This window comes from Brassica napus, chromosome A2 (genome assembly GCF_020379485.1).
Source record: "Brassica napus cultivar Da-Ae chromosome A2, Da-Ae, whole genome shotgun sequence".
Classification (NCBI taxonomy): Eukaryota; Viridiplantae; Streptophyta; class Magnoliopsida; order Brassicales; family Brassicaceae; genus Brassica; species Brassica napus.
Window position 1 is genome coordinate 14,612,507 of NC_063435.1, and position 22,650 is coordinate 14,635,156.

General features: G+C 32.7%; 3 protein-coding genes across 8 annotated transcripts; 1 reads left to right on the top strand and 2 right to left on the bottom strand.

Annotated features, from left to right (window-relative positions):
- The first annotated feature begins 11,422 nt into the window (after positions 1-11,422).
- Positions 11,423-15,030, top strand: LOC125586310 (acyl-CoA hydrolase 2-like). Of its 6 annotated transcripts, none has more exons than XM_048756270.1 (17): positions 11,424-11,547; positions 11,612-11,704; positions 11,774-11,844; positions 11,917-11,992; positions 12,067-12,113; positions 12,194-12,310; positions 12,395-12,472; positions 12,575-12,662; positions 12,735-12,847; positions 12,928-12,990; positions 13,065-13,120; positions 13,202-13,306; positions 13,412-13,468; positions 13,698-13,799; positions 13,938-13,986; positions 14,388-14,456; positions 14,602-15,030. In XM_048756270.1, exons 1-17 carry the CDS (start codon positions 11,520-11,522, stop codon positions 14,710-14,712), a joined length of 1,323 nt encoding a protein of 440 aa, XP_048612227.1. In that variant the 5' UTR covers positions 11,424-11,519; the 3' UTR covers positions 14,713-15,030. The 6 variants fall into 6 exon arrangements, 5 of the variants coding, with proteins under 5 accessions (XP_048612227.1, XP_048612220.1, XP_048612224.1 ...); XM_048756279.1 differs by having other exon boundaries at positions 11,425-11,547; positions 14,635-15,030; XM_048756263.1 differs by having other exon boundaries at positions 12,575-12,847.
- Positions 15,031-16,101: 1,071 nt separating this feature from the next.
- On the bottom strand, positions 16,102-16,632 carry LOC125584287 (BON1-associated protein 2-like). Its single transcript, XM_048752563.1, has one exon. The coding sequence runs from the start codon at positions 16,630-16,632 to the stop codon at positions 16,102-16,104; it is 531 nt and encodes a 176-aa protein (XP_048608520.1).
- Positions 16,633-17,426: 794 nt separating this feature from the next.
- On the bottom strand, positions 17,427-18,930 carry LOC106383965 (transcription factor MYB3R-2-like). Its single transcript, XM_048752568.1, has 5 exons — positions 18,918-18,930; positions 18,680-18,789; positions 18,481-18,593; positions 18,270-18,398; positions 17,427-18,154 (listed from the first exon to the last, which is right to left on the bottom strand). The coding sequence occupies exons 1-5, from the start codon at positions 18,928-18,930 to the stop codon at positions 17,449-17,451; spliced, it is 1,071 nt and encodes a 356-aa protein (XP_048608525.1). The 3' UTR covers positions 17,427-17,448.
- Positions 18,931-22,650: the final 3,720 nt, after the last annotated feature.

The window sequence follows — 22,650 nt, forward strand, 5'->3', positions numbered from 1 at the left end:
TACATTATAACTGTTGTTCTTCCCACCAAGAATAGCAAATCATTTAGCATTAATTATGATCTCATCACTATAACAGGGCTAGCTCGGCACATTTATCCAAAACAGAAGAACCAAACTGAACCGAAAAACGAAGTTCGGTTCGGATTTAGATTTATTAATTATACTAGTGGATACTATATATGTAAAATTTAAAACCGAAACCGAACCGGTACCTGAATATCTTTAATATAATTTATATGTTTATAAATATTAACTATATTTAGTTTTAAAATAATTAAATAATTTAAAAACAATATTTACAAATCGAATCTAAATTTTTAAATGAAAACCCAAAAACATATCTGATATTTAATTTGAAACCCAATATTTTTTTATCTTTTTATCCAAATTAAACAAAAATCGGAGTTGAACTGGAACCGAATTAGATTCGCTATTATTTCAAGTATAAGCCGGTTCCCAACTTTGTTACCCAACCGAACCAAAAACCAAAATGACCGAATTTTCTAAATAACCCTAACGGATCCTAAACCTAGGAATCGAACCGGTACCAAACCAAGAACCGAATGCCCATGCCTAATCAAAACAAATTTAAAGAAGAGAAAAATATATAATGCTTTCTTCACACGTAACCAGTCTACTGCAGTAATTTCCTCTCCGGTTGCGAACAAGTTCCAGACTTGAGCTCCAATTAAATAAACTGCTACTTTGAGCACATCCCCGCAAGAACCTATAGTATATGGATTGACGTTAAAATAACGGAGAAATTTTAATATCCCTTATATATTAATTGAGGAACATTTGAAAAGATGTAACCTCAATTTTGTATTAATTAAAAGAGGCCCCAATGCATAGGTGGCACTCAATTAGGTAGTCAATTACATTCAATTGAAAAATAAGTAGGTCCACATTCGATTTTTATATGTTGTTAGATACATAAGTTGGTCAAACTATATGATATAATGATATGATATGATATTTTCTTTCCTTAAATAAAACCTATGGAATTACCATAAATGACTAATATATATATGACAATTAATGAGTTTAATAATAAAGATTTGATAACAATGTATATCTCCTCCATCATTTTTTGTTTAATTTTATATTATTAAAATAAATTAAACAATCAAATTAGCTATAAAAATAAAATTTAGATTTTTTCGTATATGTCATATTTTGAATTTTTAAAAACGACAATAAATGACTAAAACTATTAAAATTATTATGTTAAAAATTAATGATCAATGGTTTAATATTTTTATTATAAGAAGATACACATGATTTTAAAACCATATGAGTAAAAAATATCATTTAATAATAAAATAAATATACACTATATACCATAAGATTACATAAATATTTTAATATTAAAACTTTCAATGAATTTTCAAGAACATTTATAAATTATAAACTTATTAAAGATTTCAGATTGAAAATTTTGTTATCGATGATTTAAATATTTTGTTATAAAACGATATGAACGATCATAGAACCGTATGATTATAAATTCTTATTTAATAAATAACTATACAAAATATATTATTCCTAGAAAAATAGGTTGGTCCATCTTAACTTATATTACACTTTTTATTAAACTAACTACCGAATTGATAAATAACGTACCAAAAATTGTTTTGCACTTTCCTTAAATAAAAACTACGATACCTAATATGATTAACGTATATGTGAAAATTAATAATAATGAATAATAAATATTTGATAACAATTTTTGTATCTTAGTTCTTTTTTTAATTTTATATTATTAAAATATATTTAAAAATCACATTAAATATATAATAAAAAAATTTATAATTTTTCTTATATGTTATATTTTGAATTTTTCAAAACGTCTATAAATTATTAGAAATTTGAAGATCCCCACTCAGAAAATTTTGTGATCAATAGATTATTTTTTTGTCATAATAAGTTACAAATGATCATAAAATTGTATTAATATGAACTTTTATTTAATATTATAAGAAGATACACATTATTTTAAAACCATATGAGTAAAAAATATCATTTAATAATAAAACATATATATTTATATATATATATATATATATATATATATATATATATATATATATATATATATATAGATTATACTATATACCATAAGATTACATAAATATTTTAATATTAAAACTTTCAATGAATTTTCAAAAACATTTATAAATTATAAACTTATTAAAGATTTCACATTGAAAATTTTGTTATCGATGATTTAAATATTCAGTTATAAAATGATATGAATGATCATAGAACTGTATGATTATAAATTTTCATTTAATAAATGACTATATAAAATATACTATTCTTAGAAAAATAGGTTGGTCCATCTTGACTTATATTATATTTTTTATTAAACTAACTATCGAATTGATAAATAATCTACCAAAATTGTTTTTGCACTTTCCTTAATTAGAAGCTACGAAATTACCTAATATGATTAACATATATATGAAAATTAATTATTATGAATAATAAATATTTGATAACAATTTTGGTATCTTAGTTCTTTTTTTTTTAATTTTATATTATTGAAAGATATTAAAAATCACATTAAATATATAATAAAAACATTTATATTTTTTCTTATATGTTATATTTGAATTTTTCAAAACGTCTATATATTATTAGAAATTTGAATATTCCCACTCTGAAAATTTTGTGATCAATAGATTATTTTTTTGTTATAATAAGTTAAAAATGATCATAAGATATAACGCATATGAATTTTTATTTGATAAATATTCAAACTAAATAATATATATATATATATATATAAACACTAATGATTTTTTTTTTTGACAGAAACACTAATGATTTAAAGCAACAAGATTGGCTGATCAATTTAGTCGTCCAGTTGAAATCTTTCAAAAGTATGTGAAAGACTAAAGTCAAAGTAAATATGGATTTAGAATAGTAGTTATATTTTACTAACCAAATACCAAAAAAAAACGAACCGAACCGAAACCAACCCGATATCCGGATTGAACACCCGTAATCTAAATGAAGCCAAACTATTGTTTCATTCTCCAAAATATAACAAAAATAATAACTTAATCCCGCGCAAGGCGCGGATCTTATCCTAGTTATCTTTATTCCAACACATAATTAAGATCTAAATAAATACTTGAATTTTGAAGAACCCGATATCTGCTCCACTTTAAATAATATGTACATAATCTAAGTATATCCAGATTATGAATACTATAGATACCTCGTTGGAGGATGTAGCCAGTAGCCGCAGTGCCAAAGACACCAGCGAGGACTCCTGCTGTGTTTAAAAGTCCTAAGAGTACACCCTGGAAGGATCCACGTCGAACATAGTTATTGCAAACAAATTATTTTCAACCTTCGATGTTTGGTAACAAAAGTAATGGAATGGAGGAACTACTTTTTATCTCACAGCGTAGCGTGGGGGGCAATGTCTTGATTATTAGAGTAGAGACCCGACTAGGAGAATGCTTCAGAGCCCTGCTGGGGACAGCATGAGTCTTTATGTCAGAGCTGGACACCACTTTTGACTGGTTCTAAGTGATAAGTTTCCTGGGCTTCCAACTTAAAACCAATTGGCAATTAGTGAATTGACTCAAGTCCCTTATATATTACTCAAGTCCCTTTAATATTTTCGATGTGGAATCTTCTCTCTAATACTCTCCCTCGAGATAATGGTGCGTATAACCATTAATCTCGCAGAATCCATCATACCCCCTACGAAATCATGCTTTATTTTTCTAGCGATCTCGGTGGAACTGAGCCTTCTATGGGCCATCAGCTAATGGGATGATCGGGCCACTGTCCGGGCCGGATTAATGGGTCAGGGTATTGGGCCGGCTCTGATACCATGATAAGTTTCTTGGGCTTCCAACTTAAAACCAATTGGCAATTAGTGGATTGGCCTAAGTCCCTTATATATTACTCAAGTCCATTTAATATTTTCGACGTGAGATCTTCTCTCCAATACTAAGTGAGACAACTGTCAGACATTTTCATTTAAGATATGTCCAATTATAGTTGCAGGTTTGCAAGTCTTAAAATGGCATCAGTTTTGAAACACTTCCAAGCTGTAAAATGCATAACTCTATGGCCACTCTGAATCCTTTTAATCATAGGATGCCTTACCTGACGGCACGTCATGCAGAGAACCGCCACTGCTGGAGTTTTGACACGGTTCAGCTGAGACAAGAAGAATAAAGTAGGACCCAGAGAGCCCATTGATTGCATGATCTGCCACATTGAAGAGTTTATCAGCAGAAAGAACTAACAAGTATACTTTTGAGTAGCCTATAGACACATAATTGACCCCGAGAACATTATGAAAATACATTTAATGGTCAGAAAATACAGTTGTGTATTTCTTGCTTCTTTCTTTCCGAACGGCAGTAATAGAAAGACCTCCTCTGCTCATAGGAGTATCACCAATCCAACCTCCAATATGAACGAATATAGCCATGGTAAACCATGGTAACACGCGTAGGAACCCCGATGGTAATATGTGGGCATCCATGTCCAGTGTTGGGCCCTCACCTAAAGCTGGGGAAACAACTGCTTTAGACGCCAAACTAGGATAAATATTAATGGGTGCCACAATGTATAATATATTCATGTATCCCAGTAGTTGTAGAATGCTTTATTGCATGTTAGATCTTGGGTTTGAATATAGATGGACCCTAAAATATTTTTTGCTTTAGGTAGTAGTTTACACTGGGTTGGGCCTATCCATGTCAATTGTATGAATGTTCCTAATATGGCAGAAGTGGGATATTATGAGAGCCCGCACAAGGGGGTTTAATGTAGAGAGTGTCAACTTGCATGGGATAATTGTAACAAGTTCATGTGGTTTGCTACGTCCGAGTATGACCTTCTTTTCTTCTTCATTTAGCTGAGGGTCATCATTGGGAGAGCTATATGCCTGAGAGGAAACAAAAGAAGTGTTTAAACAAGCATTATGTTCGAGCTTTTCTAGATATAAGAATCTTGGCTCATGTCATAACTGGACTGAGAGCTGCTTATAAATCTAGATATTGTATTGGCCTGAAGCTGCTTAAGATGTTCCCAAATGTAAAATACACTAATAGGTGTGAGCACCAAGCCCGACTTAAAAAAATAATGGGCCCTATGCATATATTTTTTCTTTCTAACAATGGTGAGCTAATTTAAAAATTGGATCCTTAGTTTTTAAGAATTTAAAAATAGAGGGCCTTAAATTAGTAAAGAAAATTAAACCAAAGATATGGAGTCCTGTGCATTTGCACTGCTAACACACCATCAGAGGCGGCACTAGTGAGCATGGTCACAGTCATGAATTACATCCCAATATTCTCCTTCAAGTATCTACAAGGAAATACTAGCGAACAGATCATGAGGCCGAGTATCGCATGGGTCGATTGGGTCAGGAAGTTATTGTCGAGTAAAAGTCTTAGGATCATTATCATGTTAGGATTAGGTTTTTGGGACTAACCTTGTAGACGGAATCATTCGCCTCACTAAGAAATTGTATAGTTGCCTATGCCGCATTTAATGTGGCAGGTTCTAAAGATGGTCCGGGTTGAACGCAAGACAAGCGACCGAGGGTGTGAGTGATGTCCTAGTCATTTGGGTTTAGTATTGTATATGATCAACATTATTATATTTAAACTACAATGTATCAAATCCATTATGATTAATAAAAAGGTGAATTTGTGAAATGACCAAGTTTGGAAAAGAAATTAAGTGCAGACCACTGATTTTGACATAATGTAGTATCTATCAATTGTGCTTCATTTCCACCGGTTTTACCCTTGATTCACACAAGTTGCCGGTGACTTCAAGATGTGGAGATGACGTTGACAAAATCCAAGTGTGGCCAATAATTAATGCAAACTGTCACCAACAAAAGGAAGATAACACAGCCACATCACATACACATAACCACAAACATTTCATTAATTTTACTTTATATCACCACAAACATTTCATTAACTCCAACTTTTAAATACTAAAGCCTAAATGGACCACTAAACCTAAACTCAAATGTAAACTATATTATATATTTCTAATTTTAAATAAAATTAAAATTTGAAAAAATATATAATATTTTGTGATATTAGACTATAGTATATAAAGATGGAAAATATCATACTAAACTCTAAACCCAACCTCTAATTACTAAACTCTAAATCATGGCCACTAAATCCTAAACCCAAATCTAAGCTATAATATATATTTAAAAGAAAATCAAAATCTGAAATATATAATATTTTATAATATTTTAAAGTACTATACATACATAATATGAAACATTGTATAAAATAGTATACAAATGTTTGTTCTATTTATGTTAGTTGGGAATCATATGTAAAATAGTAGAAGAAGAAATAAAAGTACTTGTTAATGAAAAAGACATTCTTGAAGTAGACATGAACCTAACATTGTCAAACATTTGAATGAAACTAATTTTATATTACGAGCAATCATACAAAATGATATAGAAGAAAAAAATCAAATTTGAAGACATGACATATAAACTCTAAACCCTAAACTCTAGTTTGAAAAGAAAATTACTAAACCCTAAACCCTAATCACTAAACCATAAACACATATATAAACCCGAAACCCTAATCACTAAACCCTAAACCCAGATATAGACCCTAAACACTAATCACTAAACCTTAAATCCTAATCACTAAACCCTAAACCCAAATATAAACCCTAAACCCTAATCACTAAACCCTAAACATAGATATAAACCCTAAACACTAATCACTAAACCCTAAACCTTAATCGCTAAACCCTAAACCCAAATATAAACCCTAAACCCTAATCACTAAACCCTAAACCCAAATATAAACCCTAATCACTAAACCCTAAACCCAAATATAAACCTTAAACCCTAATCACTAAACTCTAAACCCAAATATAAACTCTAAAAACCAAACTCTACTCACCCACTTAAATACTAAAACCTTAGACAAACCCCTAGTTACTAAATCTAAACCCAAATAACTAAAGTATAAACCCAAACAATCTATATAATATGTTGTCAATTTTCTCAATGTAGACGACATAGTATGGAACCGCTATAAATAGTATAGATGTACTGGTCCACTCCATTTACATTTTCCAAATGACCAAGTTTAAGAACGTAGTTACTAAACTCTAAACAGTAATTACTAAATCCTAAACCCAAATATAAATCCAAAACCCTAAACTGTAAACCCAAATCTCAAAATCTAATGCAAACCTCAACTTCACCACCATTCCTCTAAATAATAGAATTTAGATTTCTAAACTAGAATTGGTAATAATGAAGATTCCAAATAATCAAATTTGTGCAACATTTAAAAGATAAATTTCATATTACAATCAATCACAAAAAATGACAGTGAAAATAACTATCGAATTTGAAAACATGGCATATTATTACATTTTAAGGAATAGTATAGCATTTCCTCTCAAATAGTATGGTGTCTTTACACAAATAGTTACCCTAAAGAATATATACTATACTATTCATTTCATCGAATATAGTATAGACAAAAAGTTCATCTTCTTCAATTCTTCATTCTTAGACATGCTGATACACATTCATTTGGCTCACTCTCATTATTCTTTACTACCATATAGAGATCGTCTTCATCTACTCTTTTTTTTTCTGAGACAGCAACATTTCACAGATCTACCGTCGTTATTCTTCATCAGTGGATATCTGTCATGGATCTAACTCTGATGCGATAATCCCATCTCATTTGCAAGATTTAAAAACGAAAACAATATGAAAACAAAAGCATAATTGTAAGAATCAGTGAGTTAAGAGATGGAGGAAAAAAATTAAAGAGTTGGTGTGTGTTCTCACCGTCTACGCCTTCATCGTTGCCTTTTTTTACCACAGTTGATTGTTCTTCTCTTGAGAAGAAATCAATTCAAGAAAAAAATCTGGGAAGAAGAATTTCATCTACTGTAAAGTTAACAAAACAAAACACATGTGAGCGAGAATGTGTGATTTTCAAGGGCCACACGTTACTTTTGAGTACTATTATTATTATTAACTTTTCTTTATTTTTTCTTGCAGGTTTCAACCGGTTGTATCTGAGGGTAATATGACAATATTATATATAAGAAGGAAAGTGTATAGGTGATGTAGGTTTTTTGGTTAGCATTTGAATTATAATTTGTTTGATGGTTATACAACCCAATTTCCCTTAATAAAATGCGGCCATATGGCTTTCTTTGCTTCCGCGTATTGATTGAGTAGTTAAAGAATATTTGGTTGAGAATCTCACTTGAATATTACATTTAAACAGGATAAGGACCAAAAATATAACCGACCAGAACTGGATCGCCTATCGGCTCGAGTTGTTTGATTCCGGTTCAGACTAGCGCCTGGGTCGGGTCTTACAATCTGCCCTTTTTGGCGTCATCTCTTTTATTGGATCTATTTTCGGTAAGGACGTTTGATGCTCTACCTTTGGGTTTCAAGTCGTAACATTATGTGTGAAGCTTCGGCGAGGTTGTGTCGTTCATTGGTGTCTAACTGATGGGTTTCTTCAGATTTCCTGGTAAAGACTATAGAGCTTTAAGTCAATCGCATTTGGTCTTTGAGTAGTTTGATTTTCAACCGTTTCTACGTCGGCTGCTCGGGTGGAGATTCATTTTCTCGTGGCTTCAATTAGTTGAAGCTTGTTCTTGAGTGGTGGATGCTCTTGGTTCCTTGACGGAACCTATCTTGGAATTCTCTTTCACCTATAATAATTTCGACCTTCAATATCTTCCTGCTTATTCTGGCTTCCCTCGTCGTCTTGCTTTGCTTTTTTTATTAGTTAGTCTGGTCAAGAAAGTCTCTGTAATCTAGTTCCTTCCTTGTTTTATGTTGTGTTAGTTGCTTAGTAGAATTCATATATGTTTGGCTTCGGGGTAGTGTTTATCTTGCCGGCTGGCTTTGAAAAGGTGGTGTACCTTTGCCGACTTAGCTATGTACCAATCATTTGTATGTTAACTGTTTTAATATAATCTTTGGATGACAAAATTTTTTTTACAAACAACCAAAAATACAACCAGCTATACAGTCACCCTATGCATGTTAAAACAGCAGCAGCCATGGTGCACCCTTCCTACAGCCAAAACACTCAGCAATCTATATGGAAACATAATCGATGAGACAATAAGAAAAATCACAAATTTTTGTCAAGGATAAGGAAATCTCGGGTTGGCTCTTTCGAGCATTCTCAAAAAAAAAAAAGTTTCACAAACCACACAATTAGGGAGCTGCCAAAAATATTAAACCAATTACGACTTGTGTCGCTCAAACCAAATATCACTAATTATTATAATTCACATTCCATTCAGTGCCTACAAAGCCCATCATAAAATCATATTGCCAACCAAAAGAAACAACTCACTATATAACACAAGCACATCATTTTTTTTTGTTAAAGTAAAATATTTTTATCGGCCCGAGCCCGAGCCCGAGCCGGCTAGACGGCGGCGCCAGCGCGCGCGTGGAAAGCTCTCTCTTCCTCTAAGCCTTTTAACACAAACACATCATAAAATGTAAAAACACATAATTTTAAAAATCAATTCCATCAACGCATGAGACTACCCGAATCCAAGCTTTATATCAATATCATGGCCAAATTGCCAACCATGGCTAACAAATTTTCTTGAAAATATTGCAACACTAAACACAACCAGCGGCCAACGCAACAAAACTTTTGACACTATAGTCCACAAATACGTAAAGGAAAATACACTTCTACCAAATTTAACTACAAACAACAATTATAACACAAACGAAAACCTAACTACGAAATATACTGTTAGATGGACTGTTTAATCCACAAATACGTAAAGGAAAATACACTTCTACCAAAATTAATTAAAAACACCAAATATAACACAAACATAAAATCAACTACGAAATACACAGCTAGATGGACTGTTTACGCCCCCTCCCTCCCATTAACACACATGTGACCACGACAACCAACCATCGAATATAACAACGAACATCATCATTTAGAAAACAAATAAATAAAACACACAAAATCCCTACATAACGATAAAAACATTGTTATCCAAAATCCTAACCGGAATTTATCATATACTACCCTTAACTCTTTTATCCAAACCGAACAATAAACCAAAATAACTGAAGCAAATCCAAACAAAATTTCATTAATAACCAAACAATTCTTATATCTCTACAACAGAGGACCGGAAATGAAATAATAAACCAAAATTGAATCGAAAACCGTTCAACAAAGCCTAATAGCAGTGCAGAAATATACACAAACCAACAATTTAATAAACAACACTCGTGTAAATCACATACAAAACCACTAGTATTTTAGATGATGACATTCTTGCAAATTTTTCATACAAAATATAATTTTTTTTGCTAAAAATTTCAAAAATAGTAATAATATTTTTAATTCCTAATTAACGAATACAATCGTACAGTTATCAAACCAGTATCAAACCAAAAGATACACTTTGTATTTTTGATGAACACCAAAACATACACTTTTAGGGGGAGTTATTGGAAAATGAATTTGTGTAGAGTTTATGAATTTTAAGAGTTGATGGATTTTAAAAGTTATGTGGATTGTGAAAATATATATACATTGGCTTCTAAAATTTGATCATAACTTTTGTAGATTGGTATAGATTTTCATGAATTTATATTAACTCTTTTCTATCATTCTTTTTGTAAAATAATTTTTTTTAAAATCATATAGCATGATTATTTATTTTTTTCTTTAAAATTAAAAAGAAAATAATAGTGATACATATAAAATTGGGCAATAGTTATTTTTAAGTTTTTGTCACAAAAGAGTTCTTAATAAAAAGGAAAATGACTAAAATATGTTTCATTAAATAGGCAAAAGATACCCATTGCTTTATAGATATAGAAATAAAAAAAAATTATAGTTTTTAATTATATGTTTTCAAATTTTGAATTATTTGGATTTAAGATGCAATAGGTATTTGGTAAGAATCATTATTTTGTTTTCTAGTTTTTTTATCACATGGATTTTGAAAATCACATGGATACATATGATATTTTGAAAGTTGAACCTTATGAATAAAAATGAATAGAATTCATCTCCCAATAACAATAGTTTTAGTTGGAATTAAAAAATCAATAATAACTAAACTTTTTGAATAACAAGGGATTTGAATGAATTTTGAAATTTTTTAAACCAATAACAATGAATTATATTAAGATTTTTAAAATCTTTGAACCAATAATAATGAAATCTCAAAATTTTCAATGTTGATGAGAATTCACTTACCTCTCTTATCTTGCTCCTATCCCATAATTAAATTCGGAATATTTTGTAGATGGGCTTTGAGGCTTAGGGCCCATGAAAGTAGTCCATTTTGTAACTTTGCGACCACGACATGATTAACACGTTTATCCACACTAATGTACAATGCACCCAAGGGTAGACGATAATTACATCCTTACTAAATCCATATCCATAGGTCCGACGATTGATTTGACTTTTTAGTTATTATTCAACGTCTCCATGAAAACTGAATCATCATCATCATCAGGTAAGTATCTCACAGATCTCATTACTCGTCGATAAGAGAGGAAAGTGAAGTTTGGTTTTTATAGTAATGGAGTTCCTTGAGAAGGTACCCTTGTTGCATCGGTTAACTTCTACTTCTCTGAAGAGAATCGCCCAAGTCCTTGTCTTCAAGCGTTACGGTCAGTGTGATCTCCAAGATTCTCTGATTTCAATCACCAATTTTATTAATGGTTCTCTGCTATATGCAGAGAGAGGGGATTATGTAGTTGGTAGAGATGAGGAAGAGATGGAGGGAGTCTATTTTGTCGTGGAAGGACAGGTTTGGATTGTTACTTTGTGTGACTCATATGAAGATAAAAGACAATTGCAACTTGTTATGTTTTGTTTCCAGGCTCAGGTTCTAGGACCTGTGGGAGAAGAGAACTGTTCAGAGTTTTTCTTGAAACCATTTGATTACTTCGGCCGTGGTGAGAGGAGGATGATTCTTTCATTACAGACCTGTCTCTTTAGTTAGTGCTCATTGTTTCATTTTCCTACACAGGAATTTTTGGGAATGTTTATGCAGTAGATGTTGTTGCTGTCTCACAGGTATTTTTTTTTTTTTCTTTTTTATACAAAACTGCTGCTTTGGTATGCATCATTGAGTACTGTTTTTTTTTATGCCTCAGCTTACCTGCCTACTCTTGACTTCTGATCATTGTCATTTGCTTGAGACAAAGCCAATGTGTGATTCAGATAACGAACGCTCTCTTCTGGAACGCATTTTGTATATGGATCCATTAGATGTACTCCCAACTGCGCTTTCACCTTTTACCATTCTCTCTCACTTTTCTACATATATTTTTATATTACATATTTCTTTCTTGTAGTTGAATGTATTCAGGGGGTTCACTCTACCCAATGCCCCAGCCCTTGGAAAGGTTTTCGGAGGGCAATTTGTTGCACAGGTAATTTAATCAGACTACATCACATATTGCTTTGTTCATGTGCGGCTATCTATTGACATGACTAGTATTCATTGTGTACACAAACAACCTACACATTGGCAGGGACTTGCCGCAGCCTCAAAAACTGTTGAATTTATGAAGTTAGTCCATAGTTTACACGCCTATTTCCTTCTTTCTGGAGATATTAGTAGTAAGGACTTTAATCTCAATATGCTTTTGCTAGCAAGCACATTGCTGTTTTCCTCTGAAAGTTCTCTTGCAGTTCCCATCATATATGAAGTTCGCCGCTTACGCGATGGCAACAACTTTGCCACCCGAAGAGTAGATGCAAGACAGAAAGGAAAAACCATATTCACCTTGTTCGCATCATTTCAGGTTTTCATTATCAATCTCTATGCTTTTCACGCTTTATAACAACAAAGAAAAGACCTTTGTAGCTTCTGTGGTTATTACAGAGAGAGCAACAAGGTTTTGATCACCAGGAGTCGAACATGCCTCATATGCTACCTCCTGAAACGGTAAAAAAATACATTTTCTCCTTGCTTTGAGGCTTATAACGAATGGTGATTATTGCCATTTCTATCTACTGCAGCTTGTATCAAGGGATGAAATGCTTCAACGGCGTATGACTGACCATCTGATACCTAGGTTTTGTTGCCAGATCCATTCTTCCAAGACCTTAGACTACAATGAATCACTTTTCAATTGTGTTTTTATTTCTCATTACAGGTATTACCGAAATAAAGTTGCAACCCAATATACTGCCCCACTGCCTATAGATATTCGATTTTGTGAGCCAAATTACTCTACAGAAGAGAGAAAGTCTCCTTCAAGGTCAAAATAAATGTCTAAATCATGATAAACCCAATTAATATATTGTGTCACTCTTAAACCATTACTAAATGTTAATGCAAAAACTGGCAACTTGTCATCTTGCAGATTGAAATATTGGTTTAAGGCAAGGGGAGAACTTTCTGACGACCAGGCTTTGCACCGGTGAGCAACTCTGTCAATTGGTACTTCTCTTATGATCTAGAAGCTTTTAAATGTAGTGCTCTATTTTAACACAGTCTAAGCAGTTCAACGATGAGGGTATGTTAGTATCACCAGTTATTTATCTTTGGCCACTGACAATGACAACTTGTGGGGGGAATAGATCTACTGCAGTGTTTCAGAAAATCTGTTGATTATAACTAAGGAAAGTGACTATATTGTGCATACACAGATGTGTGGTTGCATTTGCTTCAGATTTGATGTACGCCTTTATCAGTTCAGACCCTCACCTTAAAAAGCGCATGAGTGCAGTTCCTGTTAGCCTTGACCATTCGTAAGTCCTTTTCTTTGGTTCGAGCCAAGTGTGTTTGTGTTTGCATTATTCATTATATAACTAAATTCTGTATTTTTACAATCTAAGAAAACAATAGTTGAGAGTAAGTTTATTACTCTTGTTAATTACCTTTTGCAGGATGTGGTTCCACCGACCTCTAAGAGCTGATGACTGGCTCCTCTTTGTGGTAAGATAATTTCATCTTCTTTTTTTCTGAAGATTTTCTGAAGAAGGAATAGCTCTTACTGATAGAAATCCAAATGCTTATTTTCTGAAACTCAAATTGCCTAAAGGACACTTAGCACAGATTTGTCTTGTTATTAAAAGACATAAACCGTATGTATACTCAATATGAAGATGACATTGCAGTGTATCAAACCCGCGGGAACATCAACCACTAGATTAGAACAAGTTGCTTGTTTAGCTGGTATTCGTTTGGTTTTATATCTCTGCTACTTTTGAATCGATTTGGTTTGTGTTTAGAGTTGCATGTTCAAATTAATTAAACCGCAACATTTGAGTGTAATTGCAAAAGAAACAAAATCTCCGGACCAAAAAAATATACATAACAACTTTGCTCTTATGCAGATGGTGAATCTAACAGCGTCTCAAAGTCGTGGTTTAGCAACTGGAGAAATGTTCAACAGAAAGGGAGAGGTACGTTGTTGTATCCTTCTTAGTCTTAAGTACACATACTCAGAGACCAGCTGAAGAAGCTAGTGGAGTTCTCTCATATGCTCCTTTTAATCATCAATCGAGAGTTATTTTGAATACAAAATGGATCTCTCATTTTTTTGTAAAGCGTAAAGAGTGTATGGTAAATGGGACTGTGCAGCTGGTGGTATCGTTGAAGCAAGAAGCTTTGCTCAAAGAAACTGTGACTAGTAACCCCATCTTGGACTCCAAGCTGTGAGTGATAGACGCACAACATACATACAAGGGAGTTTTTGCAGCTGATACATTCTAATGCTTGAATGATTATTACCCCTCGATAAAAGGGGTATTGAATGTATATTGTACTGCGATATTTGGTCAACAATGTTTTTAAAGAAAAAATCGAACCGGGAATTAGTGACGGTTTAAAATTAGGGATTTGGTTAGGATATATTCAGGTTTCAATACTTGTAAGCAAGAAGAAGCTTTGCTCAAACATAAAAATAATATACTTGTAAATTTTGAATATTGTATATGAAATATCTAAAATTACCACAAAATTGGTTCGTTATGGATATTTGGGCAAAACGGTTTAAACGAACCCGCAAAGATCCGTTGAAGCAAGAAGCTTTTGATCATAAACATTTGAACCTAACTAGGTATTTAGAAATTTTTGGTTCCGGTTTGGATCGATTCCTCTCGCATCAGGATCGGTTCCTCTCGCATCCGGATTGGTTCCTCTCGCATCCAGATCAATTCCTGTCTTGATCTATAATTAAAATGCATGTAATTTTCGAGTTCGTACTGTCGAGTTCGGGTCGACGACACCGAGTATTTAAGATTAGGAAATATCTGAAATACTCAAATTCCAACAAAATTTTGTTGAAATTCGTCATGGTTATTTAAATTTTGTAAAATAACCGAAAATAAAATACTAATAATTAAAATTTTCATTTTCAAAACTCTAAATTTTTACAAAAATAATAATGAAGATTGCTAATAAGAATACAATACAACTAAATTATAAACTAAAATATATAAAATAGAACAAATAAAATCATAGTTTTGAATATTCATATTTTTAGGTCGGAAATAAATCGGTTCTTATCGGGTCGGATCTATTTGTTTTTATATTCTATCAGAACTCTTAATTTTAGAAATGTAAAGCAGAAAAACATGCATCCAAATAATTAAACCGCTAAAGACTCATTTCTATGCTGATTAATTACAATTTGTATATATATATATGTCCAGATTTACCCGTTATTGATCTATTTGGACATCTTATGCGGGTTATGCCACACTTTAACATCTCTACTTTCTAGTTTGATTCATTAGAAACAATGAAAGTATAGTTTTATAAAAATATATATCTAAAGAATGTTTATTTTCTTTTATAACTAATAATCACTTTATCCTTATTTATGGTATATCAGCTAAATGATATAATTACCCAAATTAAAAATAACCGAAAATCCAAATATACAATATACAGTATCGATTTCATTAGTTAAAATTAGTTTGTTTGTTTTTTGGTTCTTTTAGACCATGGTGATCAAATTTGTTACAGTAGACCGATCGAATATGTATAAGTACCGGAAAAATAAACCAGATGAAACCATAACAAACCAATCTCAAACCTAAAAAACTACCTTAACCAAAAGGGACGCAGACCGGGCTTACTAACCGGCACGATCCTCGCCGAGAAATTGACAATACCGTTCCTTTTGCCGTAATCGTCCCACAATCTGTAACTCAGACACTGCAAGAAACCCTCCGGCGCATATTCTCCCGTAAAATCCTTTATCGGCACACGTGCCGTTCCCACGTGTTTATCCTTCCCGCCGGAGATCTCGCAATAAACCCTAACGTACATGAAACCCTCCTTCTTCTCCGGCGGTACCGAAAACTCCGTCTCTAGCTTCTCTTTCCACACCGGATGATCCCCACAGACCTCCGTTCTCATTGCCCGGTTGCTATAATTCCCGGCGATGTCAAAGGCGACGAATGCGTTTTTCTTTACCGGTTTTCCACCGATGAGGAGACCCTCCGCCGATACGGCCGTGATTTCGAGTTTACGAGTCGTCATACCCTTTTGCACTAACGCTGAAGCAGAAGAGACACCAAGCCTCTCACGAGGCGTTGGTTTTTCAGCAGAGAGAAGGCTTTCACGAGACATGTATTGCTTCGAAATTTTTTTTTTTTGGTTGCGCAAGGAATGAAGAACTTGTTTGTATTTATATAGAGATATGGTTTTACCTTTTTTTTTCCAGTTAGCTTAGGATTAGGGTTTAGGAAAGTGATGAGAAATTACGTTATCAAGAAGGAATTAAAGCTACGGTCTTTCCTTATAAATATTTTGTGATATTATTATTATTTGTTTTGGGCAATTATCTACGGTATTTCCTTATAAATATTTTGTGATATTATTATTTTTTTTTGGGCAATTATCTCCGATGATCAAAATAGTTTATTTTTATTTTTAAAATTTTAATATTTATTATTTATTTTTTAAAATAAAAAACCCTATCTCCAAAACCTTAACTCTAAATTGAATAAATTCTAATTCTAGATTAGTTAATCCTTGATATAAATGCATATTTACCTTTTAATAAACTTATTTTGGTCATTTTCTTCCTTGAAGTCTATTTTTTGTGAAAATAATTAAAAAAGCTATCTAAGAGAATTTCTCTAGTTTTTATCATAAAAATGTAACATTATGATAAATATCCAAGGTTTTTCATTGTATTATTTTTCTTGTACTAGTGTGAAAAAACACGTTTTCACAAAATATGAAACGGATATAAAGGAAACTAAACGTAGGATCCTAAAGTATGGTGGATAAGAAAACTAGACTAGACATCAAATATGTACCATGAAGAAAAATTGCTCCAACAATTATGTAAAAAAATACATGAAGAGAATTAAACAAACTGCTGAGTTCTTAAACTTGATGATTCCAAGTATGAAACCTTTAAAAAGGTATGTTCACTTGTCAAATAAAATCAAACTCCAAGCGCCTCTCCAAGGGTTTTAAACCTGAACAAGTGTTGTTGCGTTTCATGAGTAAGGAGCTGGTAGAAGAAGAATTTGAAACTGAATGTTCTTCCTCACTTGACAGGAGAGTCCGAGGACATCTATGAAATGGAGAGTCGTTTTCTTGTTTGCGCCGTGAGGCTGGTGATCTTCTTCTGGAGATAATGGAAGGTGTGTTCTCGAAAGTACTCGCAGCCATTTTCCATCTCCCTATGATCTCCCTCACTTCTTGTCCAGCGCTGCTGCTCTGTGGGGTTTCCGGACTCAATGGAACTTTTACACAAGACGGAGTTGTTAATTGTGGAGTTAACCATACATTCTTGTGGTGATGGTCATCTGAAGAAGGTGTTATTGATATTTCAACCTTGCTATTGCGTCTTAACCAATCAGATTCTAGCGATGATGAGATTGTTGATTCTTCATCCCCTTTAAGAGAGTTTATGGATGAAGACGTGTTCCTCCAATTCATGGGCTCTAGAGTTAATTCCAGTGAATACCTTTGAGGACTCTTGGCAGCTTTCTCGATTTCCATCATGTTGCTTTGATTGACAAAGCTAGACTCAGAACCACAAGGTCCATGACCAGACAAGGGGCTACTAGTAACAAGGTGTTCCGATATCCTCTTAAGTGAGCAATTCCAGTGGTTCTTGATATTATTCTCTTTCCTGTGAAATTTCATGACCAATATTTTTCAAGAAAAAGCGAACAAATTGCCAAGATCCACAACTGTCTATCAAAATCAGACAAAGCTGATCATATATCTGAGTTCTAAGGACAAACCTTCCAGGCAAGAGCTTGGCAATCTCGGCCCACTTATTGCCTTGATCTCTTTGTGCCTGAACCAGAATCAGTTCCTCTTCTCTAGTCCACGGAGTCTTTTTGATAGTCGGATTTAGATGATTATGCCACCTATATAACATGCAAATATATAGTAAGCTTTAATTTTATGGAGGTAAACGTGGAGTTGTACGTGAAAAGGAAAAAAACATACCTTTCACGACATTGCTTGCCAATGCGACCAGGGAGTTGCTTGGATATTTTGGACCATTTAGGCTTATCATTCTCAATAAAGACATTAACCAATTCACTCAAGAGATCATCTTCCTAAAAATAACAAGAGAAATTTATATGATCGTCAGCAAAAAAAAAGGAATTAGTAGGAGGAAAGGATATCAAGAAAAGTTGATTACCTCTTTTCTCCAAGGTCCTTTGTTGAGGTTAGGATTAAGAACTTTTAGCCAACGGTGTTGACACTGGACATCAGTCTTCCTCTTGTCTTTTCTCCCGGGAACACACTCAGCTAATTAACCAAAAGACAAGAGAGAAACAAACATATATATATTGGATAGGTGTACAAGAGTTTTTGAGATGACAAAACCAAAATCAAAATATCAATTACCAATCTTTTTCCAATTCTTTCCTTTGTACCTCCACACACCATTCGTCAAGAGTTTGTCCTTCACAAAAAGAAAACAAATAAGATGATGGAAATAAAGATTTTCACCAATCACACAAAGACTTCCACATGAAACAATTGACCTACCTGCTCTGGGGTCCATCCTCCTTTAGTTGATCTTCTGGTAGGACCACTTATTCTTCTGCATCTTTGACCAGACATGAAACATCAATAATCGAAGACAACCTTGTTAACTGATCACATATATATATACAGTTGTTCATACATACACACTGGAAGAAAGAAGATTAAGAAGAAGAACATACTCTTGAGAGTCAATTGCACAAGTAGGAGGAGTAACTTGGGCGCTGATATCAGACTTAGATCGAATCAAATGCTTAGATTCTGCCATTATTTCTGAATAAAAATATATGGACGAAACCGTAACTAACGACGACGATCCATCAAATCCGAGGAGTTGCTAATAGTTACATATTTTTCTTAAATTATAAGACCAAACGGAGATTCAACAGGAGAATAGAGAAACATTATTTACTGGAGAACAAGATGTAAATATCTAGGAGTAGAGAAATTAGAGATTTGTGTTATCCTTGAGAAGTTACGGACGAGTAACGGCTACCAATATAAAATATCAAACAAATTCACTCTCAACAAAGAGAAATAAAAAAAAATCAACCTGAGAGAGATTCACGCTCAATTATATCTTTTGTAACTTTTTGAAATATCATAACTAAATTTCAACCATAAAATAAATCAAATCAATCGACAGGATTAAAAAGATCTCCAAAATCATTTATTTAGAATTTTATAACTGTTTTAAGAAAATTTACCTAATGTTAAATGTGCATATGGCGACTTCTAGATGTTTTCTTGAAATCTCCTCTACCATATTTTGAAAAGTTCTATTAATTAAACCGGAAATTATGTAGTCTAAACTGAATGTATAATTTGCACACAAAAAAACATGAATACGCTATGGTAATGGTACTCATTATAATCATACATATAAAAAGTTGGTTGAAAAAACAAGACTTAAGAGTAAACATATTTTATAGGTATCCTTGTGCTACTAGACGGCTTGAAAACAGGTACGGACGTTATTGCCTACTAGCCAAGTGACATCAATTGCAGCTAAGAAGCCTCCTTCAGGGGTTTTGTAAACTCAATACATCCAATACATATATTCATCTACCCTTTTTTTACTGCAAACACCGTACTTTATTCAACCGGTTCAAATGGATTAGGCTGAAAAGCTAACCCGGAGGAACCACATTGTTTACATGGCAAAATTCAAAAGCTTTCGCACGAGCTCCTTTCACAAGGAAATCGGTTCTAACATTAAAATCACGAGAAATAAAAGACAGAGTAAATAGCGTAAACAAAGAACGGATATGGAAAAATTCTTCCCATTCTATGAAGCCGAAGATGGCCAAAAATCTTCTTCTTCGAACAGCTTTACCATTTGCAAGCAGTCCGACTCGAAATGCATAGTATCATGCCTCATATGGAGAGAAGTTCACATAGCCAAAAGTAGTGAATTCATCTCCACATGCAGGGGAGTGAGGACTTGTTTACCCCCAGAGAACCAGAAATCATAGACCCGTCTTCCAGCTCCATAACGAAACCACCTCCAAAAGTAGACTGGTTGGTTGCCCAAAATGCATCCACTTGACATCTGGATTTATGCAACCTATTCATCTCCTCCTGGTCATCTGAATGTGATCGCTCCTTTGCATTTCCTATCGTCATCACTTGTTGCGCCACCAGCCACTCCCACTCCTCGCATTCTTGAGTAGCCTTTTGAAGTGAGTCCATAGGTGATACCTAAACTTCATTCAAAAGTTTGTCATTCTTTGCTTTCCATAAGAACCACATGATCCATGAGAATTTAGCTAGTCGTTGCATCAATATACTTTTTGTTGGGGCTCTGAACAAAAAAAAATCAAAATTTTCATAAACTGATGTACTCGGGAATTGTCCCTCGATGGTGGATCCGATAAAGCCCATGTCTAGAGTGCTGGAGGGTATTCAAAGAGAAGATGATTTATGTATATTGAAATGGATAAATAAGCAAGAAAATGTATGAATGTGTACAAAAAAACAGAAAAAAAAACATTCCTATGTTATGGATGATTGGGATAAGAAAAAACATTCATATATTGAAATGAATAAATAAAGCACAAAAGCTGCAGTCAAATAAGAAAACACAAGTTCAATATGGATGTACTTGGAGGGGGTGGTGATAATTAAACGGGTACTTTCTGATTGATTGATGATCAAATAATATATTGGGATAGATACGTGATCAAATGATCTTTGGACAGCATAACCACAATATCCCAACCAAATTTGTATTGAGTAATTCAATATCTTCAATGCATCCTTGTAAACCTCTACGGCTTTACTATTTGTCATCAGTGGTTTCTCTTTATTCGCAAAGGTGATCCAATATGTAGAATTCCATGGGAAAAGAAGTTATTTTCATTCTTGTCAACAACGTTGTTAAACGATGATGTGTGAATTTCTAGTTTGTGTGTGTTAAAAATAATGTGTTGTTTCTGCTATTTGTTCCATTGTATGTGTATGTTTAAGAGTAGTTTAATGAATTTATTTTCTTAATTGTGATTTTGGTTCATCATATTTAGTTTAGTTTGTACTAATTTAACTCATTTTTTATTATAGGGTTTGTGTGCCAAAGATATTATTCTCGGGCTCTATTCATATCTTCTTCCGTTTGTTTTTCATGTCATTAGATTGGTCCAAATCTCATTATTCTTGGATTTAGAAATTCAATTGAATTTGAAGGAATTAGAGTTTCTGTTTAAACTTTTATTATTTTAAACTTTTATGTTATTAGATTAAGTATTTGTAATCATTCTTCTGAAATCTTTTAAATTCTAGTGTTATTCAATTTAGTGGTTTCCTAATTCACTTAAATATTTGTGTTATTTAATTTTTGGTGGATTTTGTGATAATTTTATTTGAAAGGAATTTAATGTAAAATTTACTAAAAATGTATAGAAACAATTCTTTGTCTTTGGGTTGGGATTTTAAGATAAGTTTTATATCGCTTATCTATCAGATATATAAGTCAAGATTTTTATTGATCATTATAATATACGAGATTTGAAATTGTAATTTTCATTATAAATTGTAAAATATGTTATCTTCTCGACAAAGATATAAATATATTATTTGTCGTAATTTATATTCCTATAAAACTGCCTTATAATTAATTAAATTACTATTATTAAGTGTTTTAAAAATCGTTCTAGACGCATTATCAAGCACATACAAGTTATAGGTGCCCGATTAATCAATAATATTTTATAAAGCACTTATTTATCGCCTAACAATTTCTTGAACATTGATTTTCATTAATCAAGTTTTTTTTCTCAAATGATTTTCTTTAATTATATAAAATAAAATGATTTAAGTTTTTGTTACTTTCACTAGTCAAATTTTTATTCAATTTTTTTCTTTGTGTAAAAGCTCATAGCATTTAAAGGAATTAATATCTATCAAATTTATTTAGATTCTCTTAAAATCCAGAACAACAGAATTAGACAAATGCGTTAAATTTTTTTATCAAATCTTTTAAAATACTTTGAAAGCTATTGTTTATATCTTCAATTGAATTCTTCTATGATCAATTAAATTCTTGTATTCAATACCACATCCCCAATTGGACGAGCCATTTTTTTTATGTTTATACATTATCAAGCTTCACTCTGCAAGTAAATA

Bases quoted from the DNA above. Each gene is read 5' to 3' on its own strand.
- LOC125586310 (XM_048756263.1), top strand. From the start codon at position 11,520: ATGAAAACTGAATCATCATCATCATCAG. The intron at 11,993-12,066 runs GTGAGAGGAGGA...TTTCCTACACAG, and splicing joins ATTTGATTACTTCGGCCGTG to GAATTTTTGGGAATGTTTAT. The intron at 14,457-14,601 runs GTACGTTGTTGT...TTTTTTGTAAAG, and splicing joins TGTTCAACAGAAAGGGAGAG to CGTAAAGAGTGTATGGTAAA.
- LOC125584287 (XM_048752563.1), bottom strand. From the start codon at position 16,632: ATGTCTCGTGAAAGCCTTCTCTCTGCTGAAAAACCAACGCCTCGTGAG.
- LOC106383965 (XM_048752568.1), bottom strand. The intron at 18,399-18,480 runs GTATGTTTTTTT...CATGTTATATAG, and splicing joins GGCAAGCAATGTCGTGAAAG to GTGGCATAATCATCTAAATC. The intron at 18,155-18,269 runs GTTTGTCCTTAG...GAAATTTCACAG, and splicing joins GCCAAGCTCTTGCCTGGAAG to GAAAGAGAATAATATCAAGA.